This window comes from Amblyomma maculatum, chromosome 4 (genome assembly GCF_055883805.1).
Source record: "Amblyomma maculatum isolate TAMU_Amacu chromosome 4, ASM5588380v1, whole genome shotgun sequence".
NCBI lineage: Eukaryota > Metazoa > Arthropoda > Arachnida > Ixodida > Ixodidae > Amblyomma > Amblyomma maculatum.
In genome coordinates this window covers 131,451,732-131,472,502 of record NC_139347.1, presented here as the reverse complement: position 1 = coordinate 131,472,502, position 20,771 = coordinate 131,451,732, and the positions used below count along the sequence as shown (strand labels likewise).

The 20,771-nt window shown below is 45.7% G+C and overlaps 1 protein-coding gene across 1 annotated transcript; it reads right to left on the bottom strand.

Annotated features, from left to right (window-relative positions):
• Positions 1–634: 634 nt before the first annotated feature.
• On the bottom strand, positions 635–1,582 carry LOC146192597 (sulfotransferase ssu-1-like). The gene has a single exon (XM_084600060.1). It carries the CDS (start codon positions 1,580–1,582, stop codon positions 635–637), a length of 948 nt encoding a protein of 315 aa, XP_084456186.1.
• Between the last annotated feature and the right edge of the window lie 19,189 nt (positions 1,583–20,771).

Sequence of the window (20,771 nt, the reverse complement as noted above, 5' to 3'; positions counted from 1 at the left end):
GAATTTTTAATGTTCGAGATACAGTCAGCAGGAATGAAGACTGCAACAGCGAGGCGATCATATCTGCTTTTACCTTTTCTGAGAGCGACGAATTAGAGTAAGACATATATGCACAAAAAGTCCTAGAAATGAAAGCTCTTCAGGGACTTGTTTGTTAAACATTCCACACCCAATTACGTGGAGTAATGGGACAAACTGCACATTATGTGAACAAAAGATACTATAAACCTGGAAAAAATGTCGCGTAGGGAATATTACTGTTAAGGCATCTCCACTGTCACTGCTTCGCTGCCATTAAGGTAACTAAGTTCATTTGTCTTCATTTTGCATAACTTGGTTATAACGGGCATAACAATGATATGTTCTTGTCACTTCATCGTTATTATAGGTGGGTGTAAAGTTAAATATAAATCTAAAATAAATCTAAACCCACAGAATAATGCCATTTGCATGTTTATTGCTATTTATTTCTTCCAAAGCTAATAAACTTGTTTATTTTGCAGAAAGCAAGAATTATCAATATTAAGGAGGCGAACGACGTGTCTTCCATTCTGTTGCTTCTACGTTGTGCCATGTTAAATAGGGAAGAATAGCCATGTTTCAAGAATGTCTACACCGCACACCTTCTAGACGCTTATAGGATGCCGTACGCCTTCCAGATATTTATGAACTCGGTTCCAGAAAGCTTCCCGTAAATCTTTTTGTCCATTCTGGCATTCATATCTGCCGTGAAGTGGTTTTTCCAGTCTCCTATCACACCTTTCCTGAAGAAATTGCTGTTCTTAGGATACACGGTCGATGTTTCTATGTAGTGCTTTATACCAGGATTAAGGTTGTCGTTGTTCACCAATGCCTTGTCGAAGATAGCCTTGACGCTGCTAGCTGTCCTAGTCTTCATATGATCAATGGTGCTGAAACCAAGGATCCGACGTAGCATTTCTGGTTCTTGGACGAGCCGACGGGGATATTGTTCCCCGAGAAAAGCCGCAAGCCGCAGCACTTGATTCTGCAGGTCAGCCTTAACGTCCTCGTAGTGGATGAGAAGCACGTTAGGATTCTCACGTTGGGCGTACCAGGAAAGCAAGTGATCGAAGTAGCCACCGATGTCGTTAGCACCGCGCATGAAGATGTTGAAATAGTGTTCAAATTTTCCATCCGCGAAGTCATAAGCTGTGTAAGCCTTCGTGTGATAAAAGAAAGAGACGCATACGTCCTTGGGGTTCCTGCATACCCAGATATACTTCGCTAGGGGACTTTTTGGCACCAGGCTGCAATTAAGGTGGCTCCTGATCAGACCAGGCTGCAACATTTTTTCCACGTCTTCGGCCCCGAACATTTCCAGTGAGGGTGCGCTCCTGTAGAATTCCAGCCCACTGGGTGCCGGGAACCCGTCATGAAGAATTAGGTAAGCGATCTGTTGCAACCAGACTGTCCCACATTTAGGAGATGTGACAAGAAATATGTCCCCCGCTTTCGGCCGGTATCGCAACGCCGAACGGAAGAGTTCCACAGACACGTGTAGGTTAAACGTGAAGCCGTCGATGACTCGGTACATAGGTCCTTGGTGTGACCTGATGTCCATGGCAATGCTTCTCGACAAATGCGTCTCTTCTGGTCGTTGCGAAATACCAAAGTGATGATCCTAGAAAGAACAAAAATATAATAAGAGGGTAAATTTGGCGGGAGCGGCATGTTTCAAAGCAGGTAATATCAGGTATAAAAAAATCAGGGGCGCTTAAGCTCCGCCGTTAAGAGTACGGCGATATATTGTTAGGACGCCTGTCTGTATCTCCTGCACCAGTTTCTTGTTCGCATAAATTCGATTTGCAATTAGCTTAGTCTAGCTTTTTTTTTTCAGTTGTGTGCTTCTATGCTGTCGCACATGCTCCTTGGAATACAGTCCTGAGATCCCAGGTTTTGTGAAACATTACCTTACACAGATAGCTGGAAATGCAAGCTTTAAGAAAGGTGTGCGGCTGTGCTTGCGTGAGAAAATACTAGCATGTCTTGATGCGGAGGTGCTCGATTGTTTGATTTTCACCTGTGGGGATTCGACATTCCCCTCTGCCATACGACGCAGCGAACACCCTCCCCCGCTTTTCTTAAGGGAGCTCTCATGCATCCTCTCGTGCCCTCCTTCCTTGGGACTCAGTATGCAGACGGCAGGGGTGAAAGGGAATGCCGTACGGTGGCGGGCAGTCCCTTCTCTCTGCTCTCGAATCTCGACGGGCAGCTTCCATAGCGGACGTAAATGAAGCCGCACTGTCAGAGCGCGCATATGCTGCTACGAGGACCGTTCGGAGCTCCCAATAAGCAGCCTGGCCCGCTGGCTGTGCTTCGGTTTGTTGTTCTTTCCTGCCACGTATGTGGCCCGAGCTAATGTCGTGGCTTTCGGCACTGATAGCACATTCCGAGCCCAGTTGGAAATCCCACACATATTATGCAATAATCTAAAAGTAAAAGGACCTGACAAAACTGGCAGGTTTTGTCAGGTCATATAGTCTAGTGACGTAAAGCGGGCCGACATATTGGTACGCGGGCTTCTCGCAGGCAACTACCACCTGCCCGAGGCATGTCCGTGATCCCGTGCTCGCAGCAACGACAACAGCGAAAGCGCCAATATCAACAACGCCAGTTTTATTGTACAACGGGGTCTTTACGGTTATAGCGTTAAAAGATGATGCCTTAGACGCTGTATACGCTTCCCGACCTCATGAAGTTCACCTTACCAACCTTTTTTTTTTTCAGAAACCGGCGACACAAGTCTTAAATCTACAGCTAGCACACAGGTACCGCAAGGCACCCGCTGACTTTAGGTAAGCCTTAGGAAAGCATAAGAACTTGTTTTGACATCTCACTTCAAGAGTGAATGATCGTTTTTTGGGGCTTAACGTCCCAAAGCGACTCAGGCTATGAGAGACGCCGAAGTTGAGGACTCCGGAAATTTCGACCACCTGGGGTTCTTTAGCGTGCACTGACAGCGCACAGCACACGGGTGCCTTGCTTTGCAGCTCCATCGAAAAGCTGCCACCGAGGCCGGGATTCTATCCCGCGTCCTTGGGAACAGTAGTCGAGAGCCGTAGCCACTGCGTCACCCCGGTGGGGTCAAGCGTGAATGAGGAGGCTGGGAATTCAGGGCATATATCTTTTTTTTTTTTTGCGAGTTAGTGGCATTCTACCTGATATATGTTGTCTTTTGTGGCAGAATTGCAGCTTATGTTATTGTGAATAAAATGGCTTTGTCGAAGAAGAAGTAACAATCGTTGCTGCAAGTTTAAATCAGTAGGTAATGCCGCGTGCGGCTTCATACAACATTCTACAAAATATGTTGTCTTTTAAAGGGAATTGAACGGCTTTCAAATGGCATACATTTCGGTGGTTAGAAAGAAGGGATTTTTTTATTCATATGTGTCAATATGTTTTGCATTCTGTCGATACGAAAAACCGAAATCACTTGTTAAAAAACGAACCGCGATCAAGCCCTCTTCGCTGCCGGGAGCGGCTGGGGCGGAACGCTGAAACTTGGGAACAGGCGGAGGTGTCGTCAATCTGGGAATGCCGGCCTGCCAGTTAGGCCTGCCGCGTGATTTACACGTTTGCATCGCTTCAACTCGCGCTTTGGTGATCGACAAATCGGCGCAAACTGCTGCTGGTGTCGTCTGTTATCTCCAGTTCCGTCATTATTTGCTGAAGGATCCGCATATTCAAAGATTGCACGAGGACTACCAGCAGATACGCAGGTGTTGCCAAGTAGCGCGCCACGAGCTTCGACATCCTCCTCCGACTAGGGAGCCTCTTTTGCTCAATTGTAAAATAAACGTCGTTCAATGTTTGAACGACGATTTCAATCCCAAGGTAGGGAAAAAACAGGCAGGAGACAAGGTAGTAGGTGACTATGGCATTGGTTCTAGGAATAGCAGGGGGGAGTTACTAGTTGAGTTTGCAGAGCGCAATAACTTACGAATCATGAATACCTTCTTCAGCAAACGGAAGAACCGGAAATGGACATGGAAAAGTCCTAACGGAGAGACTAAAAATGAAATCGACTTCATAATGTGTTCAACCCCCGCCATTATGCAAGATGTAGAGGTAATCGGGAAAGTGCGATGCAGTGACCACAGGATGGTGAGGTCCCGAATTAGCCTAAATCTGAAGAAGGAACGCAACATATTAGTAAGAAAGAAACCCATCAACGAATTAGCGGTGAGGGGGAGGGCAGAAGAGTTCAGAATCTCGCTACAGAATAGGTTTTCAGCTCTAACTGAGGATGGCGACATTACCCTAGAGGCAAGGAACAATAATTTCAGAGATATCATTACTGAGTGCGCGGTAAAAGTAGGCGGTAGGATAGTTAGAGAGGATACCGGTAAGCTGTCTAAGGAGACGAAAGATTTGATTAAGAAACGCCAGAGTATGAAAGCTTCCAATCCAACAGACCAGATCGAATTGGCCGAGATATCGAAGCTAATCAATAAGCGCAAGGTGGCCGATATTAGGAAGTATAACATGGAGAAAATTGAGCATGCTGTAAAGAACGGGGGAAGCCTTAAAGCGGTAAAGAAGAAATTGGGCATAGGCAAAAACCAGATCTATGCGATAAGGGACAAGGCGGGCAACGTCATCACTAATATGGAAAAGATTGTCAAAGTAGCCGAGGACTTCTATACAGATCTCTACAGTAGCCAAAGTAGTCATGACCGTAATGAGATTGGCGGTAGGGAAAAACAGTCAGACGTTCCACCAGTGACGAAGGACGAGGTCAAGAAAGCATTAGAAACTATGAAAAGGGGGAAATCAGCTGGAGAGGATCAGATAACTACAGATTTGCTGAAGGACGGGGGGGATATCGTGCTAGAAAACGCAGTGCCTGCTGTTATCGACGGTACCGGAACCATGGAAGAATGCAAACATTATCCTCATTCACAAGAAAGGGGACTCTAAGGACCTTAAAAATTACAGACCAATCAGCTTACTGTCTGTTACGTATAAGGTATTTACTAAGGTAATCGCTAATAGAATCAGGACAACCTTAGACTGCAATCAAGCAAAGGATCAAGCAGGGTTTCGGAAACGGTACTCTACAATCGATCATATCCATACCATCAATCAGGTGATAGAAAAATGCTCGGAATATAACCAGCCCTTATACATAGCATTCATTGATTACGAAAAAGCATTTGACTCAGTTGAAACCTCGGCGGGGATGCAGGCATTGCGAAATCAGGGGGTAGACGAGCCATACGTGAAAGTGCTGGAAGATATATATAGCGGCTGCACAGCAACCATAGTTCTGCATAAAGAAAGTAACAAAATTCCCATAAAGAGAGGTGTTAGGCAAGGAGACACAATCTCCCCAGTACTATTCACAGCTTGTTTAGAGGAAGTATTCAGAGACTTGGAATGGGAGTAGTTAGGGATAAGGGTAGATGGAGAATACCTCAGTAATCTGCGATTTGCTGATGACATTGCCTTGCTAAGCAACTCGGGGGATGAACTGCAAATAATGATTGATGACCTAGACAGGAAAAGTAGAAAGGTAGGCTTGAAAATCAATATGCAGAAGACTAAGGTAATGTTCAACAGCCTCGGGAAGGAACAGCAGTTTACATTAGGTAGCGAAATACTGGAAGTAGTAGGCGAATATGTCTACTTAGGACAGGTAGTAACCGGAGACCCGGACCACGAAAAGGAAATAACAAGAAGAATACGATTGGGATGGAGCGCATTTGGCAAGCACTCGCAGATTATGACTAGCAGCTTACCGGTATCGCTCAAAAGGAAAGTATACAACAGTTGCATCTTGCCTGTACTCACCAATGGGGCTGAAACGTGGAGGCTAACCAAGAGAGTTCTACTTAAGTTGAGGACAACCCAGAGGGCTATGGAACGGAAAATGGTAGGGGTAACATTAAGAGATACAAAGCGTGCAGAGTGGGTCAGAGAAATAACTCAAGTTACCGACATTCTAGCAGAAATTAAGAAGAAGAAATGGACATGGGCAGGATATTTAGTGCGAAGAAAGGATAACCGATGGTCACTGAGGGTAACAAACTGGATTCCAAGGGAAGGAAAGCGTAGCAGGGGGCGGCAGAAAGTTAGGTGGGCGGATGAGATTAAGAAGTTCGCAGGGGTCAAGTGGATGCAGCTAGGACAGAACCGGGTTAAGTGGAGAAATATGGGAGAGGCCTTCGCCCTGCAGTGGGTATAATCAGGCTGATGATGATGATGATGATGAATGTTTGAAAATATTTTACTCGTGTCATTAGAAAACAAACATTCTGTGTGAGTGCCTGAATCGACTAGTGGCTGTCAGCACGGCTTTCCGTTGTGAAAACACTGGTGGTCCAGGTAGCATGGGGCTTCGTTTCCGAGAAAATATGAAAGTTTCAGTGCCGTGGGTCTTTGTCATAGAAAGGAAAATTTATGGCCTTTGAAATCAGCTGTATTTTGCACCGATGGTTTTCGTGCCGATAACGATCATCGATATTTGCAGCGATTGCGGCGACTTGAAATCCAAAATAAATCAGCGCAACTTAATTCCGGTGCCGTTCTGTCATTGTTTCCCCACCTAATTAGGTTCACCGTCGTTACGCTTAACCGAGGATACCGAACTTAAAACGCTATAGGCAACCTGCAGTGGCCAGGCGGCGCTAGTGGAGCGCAGCGTTCAGCGCCGCCAACGGCGGCGCCGAGTAATCTGAGTAGGCTGGCGCGGTCGGGTTGCGTTCGCGTTGTACGGCTAGAAGCATCTCGGCTCTCATCTTCTGCAGTTTTAAGGCAATCGAATGTCTTGATAGCTACTTCCGAAAACCAATACTGACGAAAGGACACCGCCTGTTCGAGAATGCTCATGTTTAAAACGTGAACGGTGTCGACGTCACCGCGAAGTGCGCGCCGCTCGCGACGGAACACCCGCGCGCACAGCTTTGAATGTCGCGTGAGTAGACGGAATTTTTTTTTAACGAAATGTATTCTCTCAGGGCATTAGTCGGATATGTGATGATGAATTAAGAAATAATTAAATGAATGAAAAATGTTGTAAACGTAGCTTTTCATTCACCTATTGCGTTCACACCTCAAACCCAAACATTGAAAGTGCAGAGAGAACCTGAGAAGAGATTGATCGCCGTTTCTTCTTTTTTTGTTCTTGCTGTTTGCTTACAGCAGCATAATAATTTCCTCGCGGTTTTGCTTTAAAGTTTAATACCATGACGAACACTTTTGTTCGTGGTGCACACCGTTGGAAAAATAAAGCCCTTAACAACAACAATAACTGGCATGCATTTTGTATCTCCGTACCTCAAGCTTGGGGAAAGCCGGCGGGAAATGCTGGCACTCAACGGCAAAGCTTTCGTAACGGAGGTCGTTAAGAGTTAGAATTTTTTACTGTTGTTACTAATGATGAAATATTCTATCGTCTGAGACAAGAGACTCTTGAGTAGCTTGAGCAGTAGGTGCAAGAAATATTTGGCGCGGAACAATAGAACGAAGTTCCATTCTCAGCGTACACAGTATCACGGGCCTCTGCACTCCGCCACTTCAACTTTTTCAGCACCTTAAGAACTAATTTACAGATAAAATTGCTTATTGAAATCTGTAATAGGAAGTTTTGAAGATATTTTGGCTTTGTTGTTTCGAATAGACACCGCATTAGAAATCCGGTTCACAGATCCACAAGCATTTTTTTTTTTATTTCGCCTCCGTTGAAATGCGGCTGGAATACGATGCTGCGTCTGCACGGCTTTGTTGATTTTCTGGACGTATGCCACTCGATCTTGCACAGCATATACCAGTACACGCCAAATTTTACAGCGCGTACTGAGTAGTGTGCCCCAACCAGCGTGCGACTCCCCGAGTCAGAAGTTTATACTGTTTCCTCCGCTCACGGGCAATCGTCTTATTTTAGCTTCTTGGCGTCTGTACGCCAATGGCCCCATAACAAAACAAATTTCAGTTACATTACTCTCTCGCAGCCAATATCTCCTTCTCTCATCATTCTCCCCAGGTTCTCCCAGCAAGCGGTACGCTTAGGTCTCCTTCGTGATTGTGGTAGTCTTTCTCGCCGCCCTTGCGCTTATTTTTATTCTTGTTCACATCCGTAGTAGTCGAAGCATCACACGAGACCACTGAAGTCACTAAATGAGTAAATCACACTCACTGGGATAACAAAACGCGAACGCAGAAGGAACACAGCGGCCGCAACATATACGGCGTCTGCTTCTGCGCCGACTCAGTATTAGCTCCCGTCGGCCGCCAGGTGGCGCCACATGTCTCAGCAAACTCCATTGCAGGTTGCCTATTAGTGGCTCACTGTTGTTACACCGCTCACCGCCATTCTCGGCTACGTCAACAATTACCAATTAGGTACAGCAAACGATATGCATGACAGGTAGAACAAAGCTACATCTGCAATACTTATTTATAATGCAGTGTCTGAATACCGTGTGGCTTAATTGCGCTGCAACAGCGAGCTCAAGCTTCGTTAGAAGGCCTGCCTCCAAATTTCGCGCCGGTCGCGCCTTCCACGAGCTGTCCGTGAAATCATTGAGCTAGCGTCAAAAAAAGCGTGTTCAAATTAATTGTAACGATAAATAATAACACCAGGGATGACGGAACGCCGAAAATTAACGATTATTCATTTTCGCTGACCCGTACCAAGATGCTCTTAGGGGGGATAACTGCGATACAAGCAAGTTTCTCTTCATAGGCAGCAGTCGCCAGTGCGTTACGGCTCATGAGAGCTTCTTTTATTCCTTAGCTCCTCTGTTAAGGCGGTGCCGTAATAAAATGATATCTTAACCCCATTATGAGACAAAGTGATTTACAGTAGCCAATTTTACGAGTGCCCCTATTAATACAGCGCTGCTGCTGCTCAATCCACAATCGTCGACTGCTGTGGCGCCGATGCGAAATTATGTAGGCCTGGCAAATACCAGGGAGTGCGCTCTCCTCCGCTCTCGCTCCCCGTACTGTCTCGGTGCGCTCACTTCATTTTGCACTGCAACGTTGCGAACTTGTCTGATTTTATGATGCGGCTGAAGCCGGACCATTTCGGCGTTGCATTGAACAGGGCACCGCGCAAACTAAGCTGCAAAGACGGGTGTCACGACATCGGCGCACATTTTTATCAAGTCGGCGCGGCGCGAGGCCCGTGCGGCGCCGCATGGTTTCTTCCACTAAGTTCGAGAAAAACCCCCCTCCCCCGCGCGAGAGAGCGCGTAGCTTTGTACGCGTCGCCGTCGCCCTCTTTCTCATCACCCGGCGATGAAGCTGACTCATCAGCCTGGATTATGCCAGAAAACCCCAGAACATTCTATGGGAGCTAGCCAATGACAACTCGCGGCTCGATAGGAGGAGAAGGGAGCGCTCTAACCAGCGAAGCTAAGTGTGCGTGCGCGCTAGCCTTAGTGCGCTTAACAGACAGACGCGAGACCGCGCCGCTTGTGTATCCAGTCAGTCAGTCAGTCAGTGGTTGCGGCGTGTTCGCAAATGCGACAACTGGACTCCCGGGGATCACCGGCTGCTGGCAAGCCCACGGACCTGCGAGGGAGCGGCGCTCGTCTTGTATGGCGGCCACATCGTGACTCTTGAGGCGTCGGACTACAACAGTGCCAGGTGAACAATTTGGTGTTTATGTGACTCTCTCGTGTTTGATCTGTGTTGTAAAGACTATGTTATTGTATATATCTGTAGTTGCATGCTTAGAGTTGTTTTTGTGAAGCTCTCGTCTGCGCATTTCAAGTGTTCTTGTGCATTCCTTTGTATCGTCTCTTGCAGTGCATAAACTGTGTTTTGTTTGTTACTTCTGACTCCGAACCTTACTCTGGCTTGAACCGGCGAGCGCTGGGCACCAAGCGGCCACCCCCTTCTGTCACTACAAGGTAGTTGAATTACGGCTGAGCTTGCCACGCAGGTCGAGGGTATCTCCTTTGCGACCGGAACAGCTACCCCCACTCACTCTAAGGGTGTCTGGGAGTGTGCGCACCATTAAGGGCGCATCGTTAATAATCCCTCCTAATTATTATCGGGGGAAAACGGGACTACTAGGAGCAGAAGTAGGGTTTCAGCTTCCCTTTAAGGTGTGGAGGTACTACAAACATTACCACAACGGGTCAAAACTAATATTTAAAATGTCGATTTTTTAGATCGCAATCTGTGCTCAGTGTGTTATTACCAGTCGACAGGCTGCTGATTCCGTCGCGATCCATGAACATAGTGTTTCGAAAGATGGAATCGATTGAACACATCGAACGTGGCTGCATCTCTTAAAGTGTAACAGACAAAATCCGCGTGTGAATTCGTTTTCTATAACAATTGATGATGAGAATATAGCTGATAATTTTAAAATAATGAATAAACATTTGGTGGTAGCTATCTCTACCCGCAGCAGTTTTACTACTGTGCAGCAAGGTTAAAGAGAGAGTTTCGGAATTAAATAGAAATTTATGGCCCTCCTTAAGTGATAAGAATTTTCCACATTATGGCATAACTAAGCTTTATCTAAGCTGGCACAAACACAAATACAACGTCGACAGGCAACTAGGTCGTGGGCAATGCCACAAAGCGTTTTTATCGAGAACACGCACAACGTTACTTTTGTGACAGATAGCATGGTTCTAAATCGATCTCCCGTTGAACTGGCGGCCTCTCACCAGCAGCATTTTATAAAGGCTGTGCATTCTGTCAGAACCCGATTACACACTGACCATTTTTGTTGTGCTCAACCGGTGACATCACCAAAACGAGGCAGCACTAAATGTATGGGTGCGAGTTGATGCACGCGCATGCAGTCATTGTGACAGCACGGAACCTGTGCATGACAGATGCTGCTCTCATCTTGGGGCAACGTCGTTCGCCATTGAGATGGCAGTACCTTTCACAGACTCTCAGAGTGCACAGGAAAAAGTGAACATGTGGCTTGCTTCTGATATAGTGGGTTCTGCTACAAGAAAATTACAGACATCAATTTTTCATCCACAAAAGCAGAAATAACTAATTAGGACTTTCACCTCAGGTCAGATATCCGCCTGAGACATGCCGGAAGGCCTGCCACAAGCGCGACCGTCTCTGCCATCAACACCTATTTAACATAATGAGCCACCGCTCGAACAAACGTCTTTATTCCAGTCCTTATCTGGAACTCTACGCGTGATCTTCTTAATACCGGTTAATGATGACGATGATCAGTATGTGCAGTTGAAAGAGGTAAACATTCGGGCACCGCAATCACAAAAATCCCCCCAGCAAGAAAGTGGTCACCCTGGCCACTGTTCAGACGGAAGCGGGTCGGCGGGAGTACCGCTTCATGCGCGAAATACCGACGTCGATCGGCGACGCTATGCGCTGTGACAACGCGGCAGTTCACGGGAGTGGACTCGGAGGCACCGCACGGCGTTCGATGCATAACATCGACTTTTGCATAGTACAGGTGTTCCTGTGGCTACTAGGACCCGCTGGTGGCCATTTTTTTCTTCTACTACACCCTTCATGGATCACTGCCTTGTCGTGGCGGAGGGGCTTGCGAAACTCAAAGAAGTCGTGAGCTCTGCTGTGTAGGACCACCCAAGATAGGTCACGGCAGAGAGGTCTGACAAAATGTGATTCACTGGAGAAGGTAATGGCAACGCACTCCAGTATTTCCTGCCAAGAAAACACTATAGCCAATCACAATAGCATTAATGATATGGCGCCCGGAAGATGAGCCGCCCAGGTTATAATGCTTCCCATTGTTACTGGGGATTAACAAAGGGCGATTCCTTGTAGCTCCAGGACGAATGAAGCGGCTGCGTTAAAGCCAAAAGGACGCTCAGTTGTGGATGTGTCGGGAAGCGACCGGAAAGTCCGATGTTGCAAGGAGATATATCACATAGCAACATGGAATGTAAGATCTATAACGCAAAGTAAACTGGATGTCATCAAGCGATAAATGGACAGATTGAACATTGATGTCTTGGGTATCGGCGAGCTCAAGTGGACCGGAATGGGAGAATTTATTTCCGGCGACCATTATTTCGTTTACTGTGGGCACGAATCCAGGAGAAGGAATCGGGTCGCTCTCATAGCAAACAGAAGAATGGACAAGGCAGTGCTAACATACAACTCCAAAAACAACCGAATGATTTCACTTCGGATCCAAGGTCACCCTTTCAACATAACAGTTATCCAATTAGTCTATGAACCAACCACTACTGCTAAAGAAGCTGACGTTGAGATATTTTATGCTGACCTGCAATGCCTTTTTGACTGCACTCCATCATCAGACGTCCTTTTTTTCATAGAAGACTGGAATGCTAAGGTGGGGAGTAAAGAAATATCCGTAATTACAGGGAAGTTCGGTCTTGATGAGCCAAATGAAGCTGGAGAGACGCTAGTAGAGTTTTGTCAAGAAAACAACCTGACCATAGCGAATACTCATTTTCAACAGCACAAGAGGCGCCTGTACACATGGAATTCACCGGACGGTCTGTACCGGAATCAGATCGATTATATTCTTTGCCGGCAGAGATGGAGAAGCGCTATACAAGGAGTAAAAAGAAGGCCTGGGGCCGATTCCGGCACCGATAATTAGCTTCTTGTTGCCAAATTTAAGCTTTGATTGGGGAAAACGCAGAAAACTACAAGGCCTTTCAGGTGTGATCTGGATCAAATTCCATCAGAATATGCTGTGGAAGTGAGGAAAAAATTTAAAGAATTAGATCTAGAAAACTGAGAGCCCGAAGAGATGTGGACTGATGTTCATGATATAATACAAGAAATTGCTACTAGGGTAGTTCTAAAGCAGAAGAAATGCAAGAAATCAAACTGGTTATCTGAAGAGGCTTTTTTGCGAATAGCTGAGGAAAGGAGGTCGGCAAAAGTTATGGGGGAAAGAGAGAGATACAAGGTTCTCATTGCGGATTTTCAGAAAATAGCAAGGAGAGATAAGAATGCCATCCTGAACATACAGTGCCAAACAGTTGAGGACAACAGCCAATTAGGGAATATAAGAGCTCTGTATAAGACAATCAAAGATATAAAATGAAGCGTCTGTGCTAAGCTGGGCGTGATAAAGGACAAACGAGGCAAGGACCTCACTGAAGCCTCAGAGATAAAGAAGAGGTGGCAGGAATACACAGAAGAACTGTACAAGAAGGACCCGGATGTGCAAACCCAACATAAGACGGTTGTGATTACTGATCTCGAGCCGGGCATCCTGAAGAGTGAAGTGGATGGGCCTTAGCCAGCCTTGCCAAGAACAAAGCTAGCGGAATTGATGGCATTCCAGCTGAGTTGCTTCAAAACGTCAACCATGACGCTGTTAATATTTTGTATACATTATGTCAGAAGATTTGGACAACCCTGCAGTGGCCACAGGATTGGAGGAGGTCAGTTCACATCCGCATTCCAAAGAAAGGCAGTGCCAAAGATTGTGCCAACTACAGCACGATCGCGCTTATTTCACATGCTGGCAAGGTGATGTTGAAAATCCTTTAAGGTAGGCTGCAGCAGTATATGGTTCGGGAGCTTCCGGACGTGCAAGCTGGGTGTCGCAAGGACAGAGGAACTAGAGACTAGATTGCCAACCTTCGCTGGATCATGGAAAAAGCAAGAGTTCCAGAAACGCATCTACTACTGCTTTATTGGCTATGCGAAAGCGTTTGGATGCGTAGATCACAGCAGATTGTGGCAAGCTCTCCAAAAGATGGGATTTTCCATTCACCTCATCTGTCTCATCAGGAACCTGTATGAAGGGCAAGAGGCCACAGTCAGAACTGGGCATGGTCTTACTGATTGGTTTCCGATTGAGAAAGGAGTGAGACAAGGCTGCATACTGTCGCCCTGCCTGTTTAACCTATATGTAGAGTGCATCATGACAAAGGCCGGTCTGGACGAGTCTTCAGCTGGAGTGAAGATTGCTGGAAAACGTATCAACAACCTTAGATATGCGGATGATACCACTTTAATGGCAGAAAGTGAAGTGGAACTCAAGAGACTTCTGATGCGCGTACAAGAAGAGAGTGAAAAGTTTGGGCTTAAACTGAACATTAAAAAGACAAAGATCATGGCGTCTTCCCCAACAAGCCCTGGAGCATCAAGGGGCAAGAAGTGGAAGCTATGAACGATTTTCTCTTCTTGTGCTCCAAGATTACCCCGGAAGGAGACTGCAGACATTACATTAGGAGACGCCTGCTTCTGGGAAAGAGAGCCATGGTTAGCCTTGACCGCCTAGTAAAGAGCAGAGACATTAGTCTGCCAACCAAGATCCGTATAACTCGTGCTATGGTCTCTCCAGTTGTGATGTATGGATGCGAGAGTTGGACTGTGAAGAAGGCTGACCACCGAAGAATTGACGCGTTTGAATTGTGGTGCTGGCGGAGACTCTCGAGAGTTCCTTGGACGGCCAGAAGATCAAATCAGTCGATATTGTCGACCATACACCCCGACTAGTCATTGGAGGGTCAAATTCTAAAGTTAAAGCTCAGCTACTTTGGTCATCTGATGACAAGAGAGGAGTCGCTGGAGAAATATTTGATGCTGGGAAAGGTTGAGGGTCGCCGGAGAAGGGGTAGGCAGCGAACGCGATGGTTAGATGGCATCCTTGAGGCGCTGCAGATGAAGTTATGTGATGTTAAGAAGATAGTTAGAGACCGGAAAGCATGGCGTGATATCGTCCATAGGGTCCCGAAGAGTCGGACACGGCTGAACGACTGAACTGAACTGAACTGAACGCTCTTCTTTCATGTGCAGTGGCTTCAACAACAATCCCTCTGCAGAATCATGCCTCAAATGCTGAGGAACCTGCATCCTCATCGAAACTACCGCCGCACGTGGAATTCAGAGCTGGTCTGCTCAGGCTTCGTTTCCCGTTTTTCTCACGACACAGAAGAATCTCGTCATCAGAAGGACTTAAAAAAAATGGAACCCTGGAGCTCGATTTTCAGTAGACTGGGCGGCACCGCGCGGCGCACGATGCCTAAATTCATGTTCTGTATCGTACAGGTTGGTGACAAACAATCCTGTACTAGCCCTCTTATAAGCAACTATGCTGCCTTATTGGTGCCGCCGAGTTTACGCTGCTTGCTCCAGTGTTGTGTTGACGTATCTCGCATTGTTGTCTTGCTACTAAAAGAAGTGGTGACGTCGAAGAGAATCCAGTGCCTAATTAATAAAAAATAGATATGTTATTACCACTGTCACCGAAATGAAGTCTTAATAGGACCAGCTACAAGTTGGTCTACAGAGTGTTCAATCAAGACTTACAAAATAGACAAACATTATTCGCTCCACCTCTGTAGTGAAAAGGTTACAAAATACGATTAAGTAGTTCACACTAAGGCTAAGAAGATTCCTCGCTTGAGAAGTAAATTAGAAGACTTGCAAAACCGAACTCTTCGGAACAATCTAATGATATACGGGCTTAGGAAGGGTGAAAACTAAAGTACGCAGTATTAGAAAAATGAATGAGGGATGCCATTTTAAGAATATTCTTACAGTGAAAGCAAAATCTATTGAAAAGATACACTGAATCGGCAATAAAGGCACTGCACTCCAACGTTCAGAATTCTTCGTTTCTGAAAATTTTACCAGAATAATGTGTTCTTCGAAACTGTTTCAAGTTGGAAGAAAAAACATATCTTTGTGGACTTCTCACTTGAAGTACGGGAAACGCATCGTAATCAGTGGCCATCATTTCAAGAAAATAGTGACAAGGGCGAAAAGGTTTTGGTAATAATCTCAAGGCAGGCAACGATCTGTATGCAGAAAACAGCATTGAAAACAAGAGGACACTTGTCAAATGCGAAACATGTGAGGCTGAAGACAATGACTGCCCCTGTAATTGCGACAGACTACTTCAATTCCGCTCTTGTTAATATCTTTCAATGCCAAGAGGATTGTCAATAAAACCGCAGCATTGGAAGTAATTGTGCTGATATATACCCCTGATGTAATTCTGATTACTGAAACCTGGCTACATGGTGAAATCCACGGTTCAGAAGTGCCCCGGAGCTCATATTCTTTTGTTCGTTTTGGCCGTGATAGCTGAGGAGAGGGCGTTGCTATTGATATTATGGACGGCTTACCATTTAAAAAAGATGAGTTAATATCTAATCACGAAAGCGTATGGTGCAGCATCAATATTAACGGTACATCAGTCCTATTAGGCGGCATATACCGACGGTCGAAAGCGCCAGTCGACTATCTTGCTGAGCTCCTCAATTTTCGCACCGTAAAGTTAAGGAACGTTCTAAGCTTATCTTAGTTGGGGATGTTAACTTAGCGGGGATTGACTGGGAAAACCTAACAACTGCTACAGACGAGAGCACTAGTTCTGAAATGCTTTTGAATTTTATGTTTTTTTCGGTGCTCCGACTTGTTAAGGAACCAAAACGCATATGCCAGGGCAACCTAGCTCATTCTTGACCTTGCTCTCGTTTCAAAAAAACACTTCGCCCCAATATCAGTATTGGTAATGGAATCTGAGATCATAAAATGGTGCTACTCAATTTGATAACTTAAGCTCCAGCCCCGACCAAAGCTCCCGAACATTTCGCATATCTGTTAAGGACTATCAATGGGCTGATGTCAGCATTATTGATTACATTGAAGTAATACTAGACGATATTTTACAGCACGCATTTGAAAACATTAATGAATTATGGTTGACGGTAAAGGGAATAGTGGCACGCTGTGAAAAAAATTCATAAAAAAGACTATAAAAGAGCGAGTAAATAGGAAGGCACCTGGGATTACACGCAGCATTATTCACCTGAAACTAAATATACAATAATGCGTCAAAGTAAACCAACGTGACTAATTTATTTGAGAATGCGTTAAAACCTCAACTTCAATGACTTTCTGAAATACGTAGAGTTGAAATTTCTACTGCAAGAAACAACTTCTTCAAAAAAACAAAAACGCTGAGCAACTTCGCAACACACGAGTCAAGAAAGTTCTAGAATTACATGGCAAATCCGGGAGCATTGATCAAATGGAAATACAGTATCGGGAAACCTTTAATCGATATTTTCAGTCTTTTTTCAATCGTATCCCTGCACCAGAATTCAGTCAAGAATTCGCGTATGTATGACATTTTTGTAACGGAGAGTGGCATTCTTAATTTTTTGTTACACCTTGATTAAATGAAATCATCCGGGCCTGATGGCTTACCGAATGCTTTTCTAAAACGATGTGCTCAACAACTGTTTCCGTTCCTTCACAAAATCTTCTTATCTATAGCATCAGCGTCCGTGCCCACTTACTGGTTGTGTGAAAAGGTGGCAGATAAACTCAGTGTTTATTGACTTTGCAAATGCATTTGATTCTGTTCCACATTCTAAATTAATCGAGAACCTCAGTCTTATTGGTAATAAATCAAAAATATTTTAATAGATCGTCAGGCCGTTCTCAATATGTCGAAATAAAAATGCTAAATCCGACACCTTGCATGTTTCTTCAGACGTTCTTAAGGGATCCGTATTAGGGCCTACACTTTTAATTATCTATATCCACGATATATTTCCTGTGTAGCTGAAATTGTTATTTAAGGCTGCTTTGCAGGTGACTGCATTGTGTATACTACTCTTCGCTCACAAGATGACTAGAATATTCTGAACTTATCATTGACTAACATTGTCTTTTGGTGTGACACTTGGGGTATGAGATCAAATGTCAGCAAAACATCATCTGTTACCATAACAAGAAAGAAGACTCCCATTTATTTTACTTATCTGCTGTCAGGATCTACTGTGACGCGCAGTAAAGAAGTAAAATACCTGAGGGCAACAATCACAGAGACATAAGTTGAGAATCCCATATTCTCTACATATGTACAAAAGGATTCCGACAACTTGGATTGATCCGACGTAAATTATCAGCTACACCTTCACATCTAAAGCTAAACGCCTATAGGACCCATTCACGAGTATAGTGCCATAGTTTGGAACCCGCATCAATGTTATCTGCACAAACAACTGAAAATTCAGAACCTAGCACTCCGCTTTATTAATTCCCGTTACCCGCGCTATGGCAGCGTGACACTTCTGCTTGAAAGGGTGGCCATCTCGACATAGTTAAAGATTTGTGCCTAAAGCTACCTTATCATCGCTCTAAATGAATTAACCATGACATATTTATAAGACTGTTTTCTGCTAAGTGTCACTTGTTCAAATTCCAATTTTTCCCCATTCAAGAGAAATATAGAACTGCTTGGCCCACCAATTTATGAATAATGTATCACTAGATGCTTTTTGTCCCAGTGTTGAATCCTTTTTTCTTCAAGAAATGTCATTTTGGTAGAGTTGTTCCCACTGTCCTCTTTTTGTTCGCTCGTATCAACAATTGGATAACTTTTACATATCCGTACTCTTGCTACGATGTTTACTGTATGCTGTGTATCCTTTCCCTACTGCTTGGAGCACCATGCCTGTTTGTACTTTTTTGCACTCCTGACAGTCCCTGAGAAAGGCTCACCGTATTGTGAAATAAATATACAAGTATACATGTTTGCTGGAGCACGGTGTAATGACCTATGTAGCGGTAGGGAATCTTCACATACAATCAGGAGTGCGGACTAGCGTCCAGTGTAGAATTTCATCACCGGGTGAAAAAGAGGTAATGCGGTGGTACTGGTCAGAGCGGTGTTTCCGCACTTACTGGGCGGCTTCAGTGTTGTGGCGAGCAACTTGTCGGCAATGGGCCATACGTGTAGCAATCTGGTCGCCCAGTGAGCAGATTGGGAGGCAGGAGCAGAGAAGGTGGTTTCCAATAGCGTTGCAGGTTGACGGTCATAAATTAAGAATACAGGGCTGTAGCCACTAGTGCGTTGAATGACGGAGTTATAGGCAGAAGTAAAGAAAGGCAAAACAGTGTCCCAGTTCTTATGACCTGGGTTGAAGTAAATGGAAATTATGTCGGACAAGGTTCGTGTGAAAGTGCTTGATGAGCTCGGCCAATGATCTGAGGATGAAGCTGAAAGATGTGTTGTGTCGTGTCACGGTGTTGGCGGCGCTGAGCACGTCCGCTAGGATTTAAGAAAGAAATGTTTTATCTCGGTCGCTAATCGGGATACGGGGAGCACCATGAAGCATGACGATCGCCCATATGAAAATGTAGGCAACTTGAGAAGCAGCACCGTAACGAAATGGGGTTGTTAATTCGGCGTGCCGCGTCAAATGGTCAAGGACGGTTAAACCCAAGGCTGACTGACGGGCGTGAGAGGTAAGGGGCCGAATAAGTTAATAGCGGCAGAATCAAAAGGCACTGATGGGCAAGGCCAAGATTTCAGTAGGCCAGCAAAAATATGTTGATCACTTGCGATGTTGGCAAAACGCACAATATGATGTGTATTTGGCGACGCTGGTAGAAAGTCCGTGCCGAAAGTAGCAACTTCTTATACGGTCGTACGTCTTGTGGTGGCCTAAATGACCGGCAATTTCATCGTCGTTGCAAGCCTCCAAACTCAGTGGTGGAGAAAGCGGAGGGCAACGAAACCCTCCGGTGACCAGTCGGGTGGTAAGGAGAGAGGTAGAGCGTTCCGCGTTGAATCCAGAAAAGGCGGAGCTAACGACGCAAGCGACTGTTGGGGGACGGTGATTCGCTGCGGATTCCGCAGTAATAGCATATTAGGCGCGAAGGACGCCAGGAGGGTCTGGAACGGGGTGGTTTAGAGCATGAGCCTATGGCAGCCACACGCCAACATGCATGAGCAGGACATGGGGAATGGACAGGGGAAGGGGGCTTCGAAGCAATTCAAGCGTACGTGGGTGAACGGCAGACGGTAGTCGACGGGCTAGTGCAACGGCACAGGGGAAAAGCAGGCAGTTCATCCCTAACGACGCTGCGCAAATCTGGAGTAGCTGGCGGGAGGTTCGAATTTCAAGAAACTAAGCTTGCTTGACTGGGGAGCGCATCTCTCATAACGGCACAGATATTATTGCAAAAGTAATACTACTATAGGTTTTGAGCCTTCAGCGTAGCGCGGCGGTAGCCACGTACGTCTTACCCATGTGATGCTGTGACGTCACACCCCACGCGACACTAGGTTGTGGGCTAGCAGGAGCTGCCAACTTAGGTCTCTCGTTTGACATGGGACAGTTAGGTCAGAATCAGCCTGCTTGGAGCCTGGCATTCACGTTACCCCTATAGACCACTAAAGCACGTTCATACGGCCTGGTTAAAGCGGGGCTTTATATGTGAGCTGAGGAAGAAGAAAAAGAGAAGATCAAGAACGCTTAGTCACCCGCAGCTAATGCTTTCGCCCAATATTTGATTCAGCAGCGTTGAACCCTTGTACTTTTTTGAGCGCAGGTTACCGTCAATGAGGATGCCGTCATTGATGTCTTGCCGCAGGTGACACGACTGAAGTTCGTCCAGACGATGGCAGGTAGTGGTAATGTCTCACACAGTGGAGGGGTTCTGAGCCAGGAAAGCGTTGGAAGCGATTGTTTCGATTCCCTTAAGAATATGGCGAACGCGGTCGGATTTTTTCATACCAGCATCGACTCAGCGGCAAAGGGCTAAAACGTTCTTGATGTATGATCTTTTGGAATCACTAAGCTGCTGAAGACGGACGGCGAACTTCTTTTTAGTCAGCTCAGAACGAGCAAATGGCGTGGAGAGAATTCTCTGCAGTTCCTCGGTGAATGTTGGCTAGTCAGGGATGTGTTCCTCGTGATCGAAAAAAAACACTTTTTACGACGTCAGTCAAATAGAATACAACGCTGAAAACCTTGTGGGAGTCGTCCTAGCGGTCGAAGGAACTCACGCTCTTGTAAATATCAAGCCAGTCTTCG